This window comes from Alligator sinensis, unplaced genomic scaffold, assembly GCF_000455745.1.
Source record: "Alligator sinensis unplaced genomic scaffold, ASM45574v1 scaffold117_1, whole genome shotgun sequence".
Lineage (NCBI taxonomy): Eukaryota > Metazoa > Chordata > Crocodylia > Alligatoridae > Alligator > Alligator sinensis.
In genome coordinates, this window is record NW_005841855.1 from 53,919 (window position 1) to 63,969 (window position 10,051).

At 45.1% G+C, this 10,051-nt stretch overlaps 1 protein-coding gene across 2 annotated transcripts in view; it reads left to right on the forward strand.

The window, feature by feature from the left end:
* LOC102386555 (laminin subunit alpha-3) overlaps window positions 1-10,051 on the forward strand; it is a 134,312-nt gene that overhangs the window by 4,776 nt on the left and 119,485 nt on the right. For both annotated transcript variants that reach the window (XM_025213874.1, XM_025213868.1), the window contains 2 exons: window positions 1,374-1,508; window positions 5,595-5,729. In XM_025213874.1, coding sequence (XP_025069659.1) covers window positions 1,374-1,508; window positions 5,595-5,729 — 270 coding nt within the window. The remainder of the gene's footprint in view (window positions 1-1,373; window positions 1,509-5,594; window positions 5,730-10,051) is intronic.

Consider the following 10,051-nt stretch of genomic DNA (forward strand, 5'->3'; position numbering starts at 1 on the left):
TGAACTGCTGGCAACCCAGCCAGCCCCTTAACTGCAGGGGGGCCCCAGTCCTTTCCTCCACGGTGGTGGTGCCCCCCTGGGGCCACCCACATGGGCTGCTAGCAGGCTGGGTGCTGCTCCAGCTCAGAGGCAGCACCTGGCCCGATCCAAGTCTTTCCCAAGCCTGCCCACTGGAAAGCCCATGAGCGCTGTTCTTTGAGCCCACCTGAGGTACAGTGCCTGCCAGGCTTCCAGTGGATGGGCTTGGAGAGATTTGGGTCAGGTCCAGTGCTGCCTCTGAGCTGGGGCAGCACCCAACCTGCTAGCAGTCCACCTGATCCAACACTTTCCCGAGCCCGCCCAGGCTTCTAGAGCCCCATGCACCATCCCTGCTTCTTTCTTTGGCTGCCAGCACACCCAGCCACCCTCTTGCTGCCTTCCTGCACTGCCCCAGGGGCAAGCCAGCCCATTCCCGGAAGGCCCCAGGTGTTCTGCCAGCTATGGGAGCCTGCTGAAGGCAGAAGTGGCAAGGGGCCCAGTCCTTTTTTTTTTTTTTCTGCGGAGCCTGCCTGCTTCTGCCATGGCCAGGGGGCGAGCTGCCAGCTGCATTGTTGAAATTTGCAACATTCCAAACTAAACTACATCCTCATGTAGTTTAGTTTGCAATGATGCAAACTCACCTAAACCCCCCAAAACTGGTGCATGTGTAATGTGTGACACCATTAAGTTACACAAATGACATTTTTGTCGTGTGTACATTGTGAAAACTCATATGTACAAGCATCCTCTAGGCCTAAACTGATAAGAAGGCAAAGGTAGAAAAAGGTATTGAGAAGGGATTTTCTGGTAAATCATAAAAGTTAATTTTCAAAACCTTTATTTTGGGCTTAATTTGTCCTGACAACCTCCCTTTGAAGTGTTGTGACAATGAGTGCCAGAAAGCTATTAGGCTTTTAAATTACTTTTACTGTCCACTTGTGTCCAAGAGATTCTTCTTATGTATTTCCTAGTCCCTCCCAGCTGCAGTTCTGAACCCAAACTGTGACTGCTTACTCTGAAAATAGTGGAACTATGGCCAGCATAAAATACTGTTCAGTGTGAATAAGGGTGGTGGAATCCATCCCAGAATGAGGATGCTGTGGTAGTGCCTTGATAGTGATATTTAAAGTAGTAATCAGTCTGGGTCAGATCCCTCCAGGCTTATACAGATAGCCTAGTCTCTCCCTTCACCAATAGTTGTGTTGAGTCACTAGAGCTGCTACTGAGTAATTTGAATAAGGGCGATAGAATCTGGTTCTTTGTATTGGAAATAAGGCACCTGGGCATGTTTTCAGAAAAGGGGAAGAAGAGTGATTGTGCAGCTACTGCCACTGAAGTTCTCTTCTTGTTTGTAGTGTGTGAGTGTAATTCAGCTGGTGTCCTTCCTGAAATCTGCAATTCTCTTGGGAAGTGTCTTTGCCGTTTTGAGGTGGGTGGTCCTCAATGTGACAACTGTCATCCTGGCTACCATTCTTTTCCCACCTGTCAAGGTAAGGGCATAGATAATAAGTATAACATTGAATTAACCACTGAATGGCAACATCATCATGATTGTACCTCCTGTCTCTTCTTGCCTCAACTGAAAACGAATTTACTGTTGCAAACATGTAAGAGTCTGTCTGGTTCTTCATGGTGAAAGTTCACAGTTTCCCCATATGGAGTTGCTGCTCCTGCGTGCCAACACTGATAGTAATACAGGGCAAGTTTTCAAAGTAGAGAAGATTCATTTGCTTGCTTGCTTTTTCTGCTCGTCATTCCCTGGACAAATTGAGGCCTACAGGGTGCAGATGAGCATCAGTTTTGTAAAACTTACAAATAAGACATTCTTTATTTTGCAAATGAGAAACTTTCATTTTCCCCTTATGAGCCATCTCATGTTTATTTTGAGACCTGGGGAAAGATGTTGGATCCATCTCTGTTCATATTTATACTTCATAGATAGATGATGTGAGGAAAGTTGTTAATTCAAGGTGTAAGTGGGGCAGACCCTTAGTGCTGAGGTGAATTTTACTCTGAGAAAGAATAGGTGAAGTCTCTTGTTGCCATAAAATTTCTGATGCATATTTACATGCTCACCTGAATGCAGGTATGGGCTATAGATGACTGCTTCCTACTGTATTACTTTTCTTGTGTTAATAACTATAAATATAGGGCTGACAAATTATTTAAAAATGTGATCATGATTAGTTGTGCAATTAAAAAATTAGTCACAATCGCAATTTTAATTGCACAGCTAAAAACTCAAAATTATGCGCAGAAAAACTCAAAATTTTGCAGAATTATGCAGGTACTTTGTATGGCTGGGGCGTGGGTTTGGGGTATGTGTGGGGGGAATTTGTGAAGATGTGGGGGGCTGTGGGCATGTATGTGGGGTTTGGAGCCTGGGGAAGGGGGACCCCAGCCCACCCTGGCAGAATGTGGGGTACTGTGGGTCAGGAGTGAGGAGTGGCAGCAGGGCTGGTGGGGCTGTGGTTTGGGACTGAGAGGTAGAGGCAGGGCATGGGCATACCACTGACCCTTCCCACAATCATTTTACCCATTCCACAGATGTCCTCTTTTTGGAAACTGGAAATATGGTAATCCTACAGGAATGCAGTCCAGTGGCATGTGAAGTCTGTGGAGGGGAAGGGGCAGGGGAGCAGATCGAGAACCCCATGGTGAGGGAGGCAGTGGGGCAGGGGTAGGGGCTGGGGTGAGTGGGACCCTGGGGTTGGGGCCAGGGCAACTCATGGGATGGAGCTGCGGGAGGCTCATCCAGGAGTGCAGGGCAGAGGCTGATCCCTTGCTGCTGTGCACACCCCTGGGGGAGGCATGGGGAGCATTTGCTCCTTGAATATGTGTGCAGGGTAGAGGTGGGCTGCCTGTTGTGGGCTGGGGCTCTGCACCCTGCTGCCTTTGCCCCAGAAGCCACATGATGCCACGTTGTGCCTCCCTCTGCTAGGCGGGCAGGGGTTGCACGGCCAGTGCATGGCACCCAGGACAAAGGCAGCAGGGCATGTAGCTTCAGCCCACAGTGGGCAGCTCACCTCTGCCCTTCACACAAAACTGGGGGGCATATGCCCCCCATACCTCCCCCAGGGATGTGCACAGCAGCGGGGAGCGTCTCCCACCCCCGCACCCCTGGACAAGCCTCCCGTGGCTCCGTTCCACAACCCACCCCAGGCCTGGCCCCAGGGTCACATTCATCCCTGCCCCTGTCCCATTCTCTCCCTCACCATGGGAGCCTTGATCTGGCCACTCCACCTCCTCCCCCTCCTTTTCCTCCCACCCCTTCCCCTTCCCCTCCCTCTTCCTCTCTACAGACTTATCTGTTGGGCACTGCTCTACACACTGCCAGGCTGCATTCCTGGCCATGTGCATGCTGCGGCTGTGCGCCTGCGCATGGTGTCTTGATATGGCACTGATATATCAGTACCCCTCCCCACCCCCATTTCCTCCTGCAGCAGCCCAGAGCCCACACTGCCATGTAGCTCCTCTGCACTGCCATTACCACCCTGCTGGGAGGCCTGGAGGTGGGGATGACAGTGGTGGAGAGGAGCTGGGAGACAGGCTGCAAAACCACATGCATGATTAACACGTTAAAAAAATTAACATGTTGATTGGTCCTTGTATTAATTGTGCACATTAACGGCAATTAATTGACAGCCCTAACTATAATTGATGCCTTCTTTATGGGCTCTGTGTACTTGTTATATGGCCTGTGAAAGGACTGCAGAATCCTTTATGCTTTTAAGAAAAAAAATACAAAATAATAGATTTAGTTAAAAAACAAAATGGATGGAATTAACAATTACTGTACTGCTGTGCCTTTTTGGATCTGGAGCACATTAAAATGTTCTAATGAAAAACACTGAATCAACATTCTTCATCGGTACACGCAGTTCAGTGGTTTTAAAATACTAACCCCATGCAATATATATTTTTTAACTTGGAAGTGAATCAAGTAGCAAACTAGTAGAGCAAATGAAGCCCATATTGAACTAGTTTGAACTTTTAACACTGAAGCCTGAAATTAAATATAAAAGGCATAAAATAGCATAATAAAAACAAGTCACAGAAAAGACTAAAGAAAGATAATTGAACGGAACAGAGAAAAGTTAAATGGAGATCCCAAGTACAAAAAAGGTGTCAATTTCTCCTTTACAATTGATTACTTAAATATAATCATAAAACAAAAGTGAGAATAGATGGTAGGACCGTAGTTAATAGTTTTCTACGTAACGTATTAGCAGAAATACTTAAATTGATCATAAAAAGAGTTGTGCTTAGTACCCAGTGTTATCCATCTGTGTGCCCACCCCATTTGGAAGCATATCACTGTTCTCATCAATTATATGCACTAGTCTGGACTAGGTTTTCTTCTTTCTTATAGCTTGGTCCTGCCTAATTGAAATCAAAAGGAGCAATTCCCTTATTTTAATGGAAGTAGGATCAGAGTTAAACACTTATATTGATTCAACTCTATTAAAATGAGAAGGAGAGTTTAACCATCTGCCTTTAATATGATGTACAGTTGCAGGCATCGGTGCTACAGAAGTAGGTGTGTTTTATGTTTTGAGGAGAGGTGAATGTAGATTTGCTGGGGTAGAATTCCTAGCTCTCACTGAGTACGAGCCCTACGACTTTCCTTGAGCATGTGAAACGAACACAGAATAAGACAGAATTGGCTTCTGGAGCGAGAGGTACTGAAAGGGGAACCAGAAACATAGAAATGGAAGCAATACACAAATAGCATGTGCCTTACTTGTTTTCATTTCTATCTGTCAGAACAGCAGCTATGATGGGACTGAATTAAGTCTTTCCACTCATTTGTTTTTGTGGTCGGATATTTGCCAAGTGTTTGAACACGACCCCTTGGCTCAAGCTTATGACCACAGATTCCTAAGTGGTCTTAAATACTAGCTATGCCCAGGATTGTTTTGCTTCTGAGATCAGGCAAGAGCAGGTGCATTGGGTGCAGAATATTAGTAGATTTGTAACTGCTGTAAAAGCACCAACCCAGACAACAGTTACAGCCCGGCAGTGTGATTCATGCCTGTACACAGCAAATAAATCAGCTGTTTTGCACTGTGGCGTCAATTCACATGACATTTTGTTGAAACAAAAGTAGGTCAGCAGTTTTTAATATGTACACTTTGTATCCAATGCTTAGGCTGATAAATTGCTTGTTAGTCATTATGGCATACCAGTCCAGATAGGGTCCTACCTTATGAATACTTATTTTTTTAAGACTTTAAATACTTAGCCTCAAGTTTTCAAAGTAAATTGGTTTCAAAGTAAATTTCCATCCCTTACATGTAGTTTGCAAAGGATCAGGCTAAATCTTTAAACTATAAATTATTGCATCACAGTAAGAACAAGATTATCACAGTTAAGACGGTAATTGCATTCTAAGTTCCTATTTGAAGATGTTTATTTTTTTTCTGGTAAAATTATGGTTTTGGTCAAATTCCTCATGGTTGTTTGAGTCAAAGGTGAGTTTTTTTTGGAAGGGGGGGTTGTTTTGTTTTTTAAATAACTGGTGGTTTAGTCAAGTAGCTGTGTGGGTAGTTATTTATTATTTTTTACTTTGGCAGAGTGTAGCTGCAATGCACTTGGCTCAGTGGACAATGGATGTGGTCCTAGAGGTCAGTGCCAGTGCCATCCCAACTATGCTGGTCTTAGATGCGACCAATGTGCTCCGGGCTATTACAGTTACCCCAGTTGCTTACGTGAGTAACAGCCATTCCTTCTTTTGCTCTGCTTTTCTTTTGTTTGCTGTTACACAGAGGAAATCAGTAATTCCCTCAAAAGCTTTTTCATATAAAACCTTGAATCAGGCAAAGGTGCAGGTCAGTAGAGGCAGGAAGAGTGACAGTTCTTCTTCCTTCTATTTATTGGGGACAAGACTTGTAGGAAACTCTGTAGGCCAGATATAGAGATTATACCTTTACTGGTATACGTAATCAGAAACCAGTCTGTACCCAGAACAGAACAGAAGTGTGGTGCACACAGACTGGTTTAAAAATGGTGGAACCTGGTTTAAAATTTGGCCTCCCTCCAACCAAAGTATGAATGTGTGCTCTGTTCGCTACTGATCTAAACTGCACCACTTACAGAAAACTGCATAACTTAGATCAGTTCCACTTCAGCGTTTTTGAATATCTGTACTTAGCCTCTGGGACAAGTAGGTGAGGTACCACCTTTACTTCCTGGAAACCTCCCTACCTGCTCAGGCCGTGTTTCAGCTAGGGTTTGTATTAGTGCCTACAGAGCAAAATGAAAGTATGACTGCATCATGTGTAGGCATAGCAGGTTGAGCTTTGAACTAACAAGCATAGGCAGAATTAGCAGTGAAGCCACAGTGACACAGGTGTCAGAACTTGCTAGCAACTACAGTATGAACCCAGAGTCCCTTGAAGTGTTTCACTCTGCTAGTCTGTCCTGAGGCCTGTGCTGCCATGTCTTCATTGTTGTTGCTTGTGTTAGCTGGATTACAGCAAGTATAAGTTAGCCTGCTGCAAGTGCACCTCAATTCTGTTGTGTAGACCTATTCTGAAAGTCCAGTATAAACAATGGCCCCAACCTTTAGCAATTCTAGCTTGGTCAAGTAAAACCTTAGTCAAGAAGCTAGGTTTAACTCAAATAGTTTGCCTTAAAGTAAATGATGCATTGTAGACTTTTTGAGGTAGTTAGCACATGCTGTAAACTTTCAGTCATGTCAATAACTTTACTGGTATGAGCAGTTCCATTGATTCAGTCCAAAATCAATTACTTGGTTAATATCACAGATCCAAGATAAATTACAATTATCAAGTAGATGAAATGTTCAAGCTGTGTTTTTGAAATCAAACTAGCTGCAAATAGTTTTCCATAATTTCAGGATGGTTGTGATGGTCCCCATGTTACTTGACCATCGTGAACAGGAATTTTTTTCTCTTGAGAATCAGCTTATTAATATTTGTTTGTGATTTGCAATGCCTGACAAATTATATTGTTTAAAAGCATGGTTATACCCACGTCTCTGGAAAAAGCCAAACAAAAAACCTAATTGATTTTTTTTCCCCTCTCTGTGTACAGCCCTCTCTATTGAGGAAATAAACTTCTATTTTGTAAAAACAGTTGTCATTGGCAATTTCATCTTTGTAACCTGGATCTTATAGAGCAGTGGTTCTCAACCCACAGCCCAATCAGCACACTACTGTGGCCCATTTGACAGCCTGTTAAAAAAATGTAAAGATTGCGGCCTGCAGTTTGTTACAGTAAGAGAGAAAAACACAGGAAATGGCAGGTTTCCCCTTGCAGGCTGGCAGAGTTCCAGCTTGCAAGGGCCTGCTTGGGGCTGGGGGGAGTGGGAGGAGGGTGATTGGAGCCAGGGGGCACCACATGCATGTGTGCATGCATATATACATGTGGCAGCCAGGCAGTGTGGAGATCAGGTGAATCTATGTGGGGTGGGGCAGATTGAGGCCCTCATGGTGAAAGGAGGGAGCGAGTAGAATAAGGCAGGGCAGGGCTGGGCTGGGGGTGGGGACACTACCCAGATGGAGCAGTGCATGGGGCCCAGGGCCAAGGTGGCAATGTACAGCCATGGGGCCCAGCCAGGGTGCAGGACGAAGCCACAGGCAGCTTGTTCAGGGGCAGAAGGGAGGGCTGGCTCCCCACTGCTACACAGTTCCTGGTGAGAGAGACATGGGGGAGCGTGTGCCCCTCGTATTTGTGCATTGGGTGGGGGCAGCTGTGGGCTGCCTGCTGCAGGCTCAGGGCTGCCCTGCTCCCCTACCCCTGGTGGCCTCTGCAGCAGAGTGGGGCGAGGAGACTTGGTGCCACTCCTGGGAGCCCCATGCCAGCTGCACCACCATGGCAAGGCTCCCCCTGCCCGCCTGACAGCAGCAGGGGCACAACCCTGCTTCACCACTGCTGCCAGGCAGACAGGGGGCACCTTGCCATGGCAGTTCAGTCGGCACAGAGCTCCTGGTAGCGGTACCAAGCCTCCCTGCCCACTGGTGCCGGGTCCCGCCCGCTGGGCTGCAGAGGCCCCAGGGGAAGGCAGCAGGGTGGGGAGGCTGGAGTCCACAGTGGGCAGCCCTTATCCGCCCCCTCCCCCATGGGTTCTGCTTCGGCCATGCCACCAGAGGCTTGGGGGGGTGGAGAGCCAGGTTCTGCACTCCGCTTCAGCCCCAGCAACTGCCACCTCAGCTGGGACCAGGGAACCTCATCTAGACAAAACCACCACCTCAGCTGGGACCGCTGCCAGGGCATGGAGCTGTGCGATGTGGCCCACATAACACATTGAGAGCTGCAAGTGTGGCCCAATATAGCAAATAGGTTGAGAACCACTTCTGTAGAGAAATGCTTAGTTTCATGAGTTGAGTAGTTACATTCACTTCACCAGGATTACTTATAGGGCATAAACTCAGAAAATAGACAGATGAAGAAATTATACCAAGTCAAAAGTAAAGAATAGCGAAAGACTTTTGGATGCAAAGAGTTGGGGTAGGAGCATTAACTCCTATCTGCTAAACCATGGTAATGTAGCCTTATTTCATTCAGGGGAAAGCTGTCCTGCTTTAGGAGCAAACACATGATAGTTATCATTCTTCATCCCCTTTAATGAGGTATAATTTGTTTGTCTGTCCCTCCTTTAAGTATATGTAAACACTGTGGCAAGACTGGTGTCTTGTGGACAGAAATCTGAAGATAACCCCAAACCAAACTGTTTTCATGGTAAAATTCTTCTGTTGCAAAGACCTTGGGAACACCACAACAGGCCAGAATGTTTTTAATATTATGGATTCCTATTTGAAAACTCTGTGTCTATCTTATGAATCAAGTTTGCACGCCTAATATTGTTGACATTGCATGGCAACCCACAACACCCTTGAAAGGATTCTCAAGGCACCTCAGGGTGTCACGGCACCCTGGTTGAAAATCATTGGTCTGGAGTATGATTTAAAGGTAAAAAAAATATTTAGCTTTTTATGCCATGTCCTGCCATCACCCCTTTAGATCCTCATCTAGACAAAACTGTTGCTTTTGTTTTTCAGTAGCGATATGCAAACGCAAATGCACAAACTCTTTTGTTTGCTCTTGGAATGTAAGAAAGAACAGAAAGATGAGTGAACTGTAATTTCTGATAACCAGTTCAGTTATTGTTTAGAATAAAAATGAGTAACCAAATTGACATATCGCCACATACATGGAATTGCATGCTTTTCATAAGGCACACAGATTTTATGGTGATTAGTACAATATAAATGACTACCTAGAACACTGATTCTCAACCAGGGTGCCATTACAGCTGTTGAAGGGTGCCACCGGGAGAGAGGCTCTTGTGATGAGATGAGTGTAGTCTTTTTCCTGCCAACTGCTGCTTCTCCTTCCCCGGCCCCTCTTCAAGCAGATGAGCACTATAATAAGTTAATTTTTGACATAGGGTCCACATAATTCACAAAGGCAATGGAGGGGTGCCACCAATCAAAAAACATTGAGAGCCTGTGACCTAGAAAGAGCACTGTTTTTCAGTGAAAATCCAGAGAAGTAATGATCACAACTTTTAAAGCATCTCAGTCTTGGAACAAGTTATTTCCCATTACAAACAACCTGAACCTTATTATCTCTATAACTAATTTATTTTTGTTCAGCTTGTCAGTGTTCTCCACATGGTTCCTACCATGGCACATGTGAGCCAGCAACAGGGCAGTGTGAGTGTTGAATAGGCATTACAGGGCAAAAGTGCGACAGGTGCCTTTCAGGAGCCTATAATTTCCCCTATTGTCAAGGTATGGTTTATGATGGAAATAAAATTATTTTATTTTGGCAAATTGCATAAATGTCTACCACAAAGCACTTTAAAACACTTTATTGTACATAAGTTCCATAGAAATCCCACTGAAACAAGCAAAGAATACCTTGGGAATATAAATCAATCATGTGAACTAATGCATCATTTTTTTCTCTCTCTTCATACACTGGACTTTGTGAATTTGACCTTTTTTAATTGGTGGCATAGTCAATTAAAAAAAATAGCCTTCATTCTCAGTGTTCTCTCTCT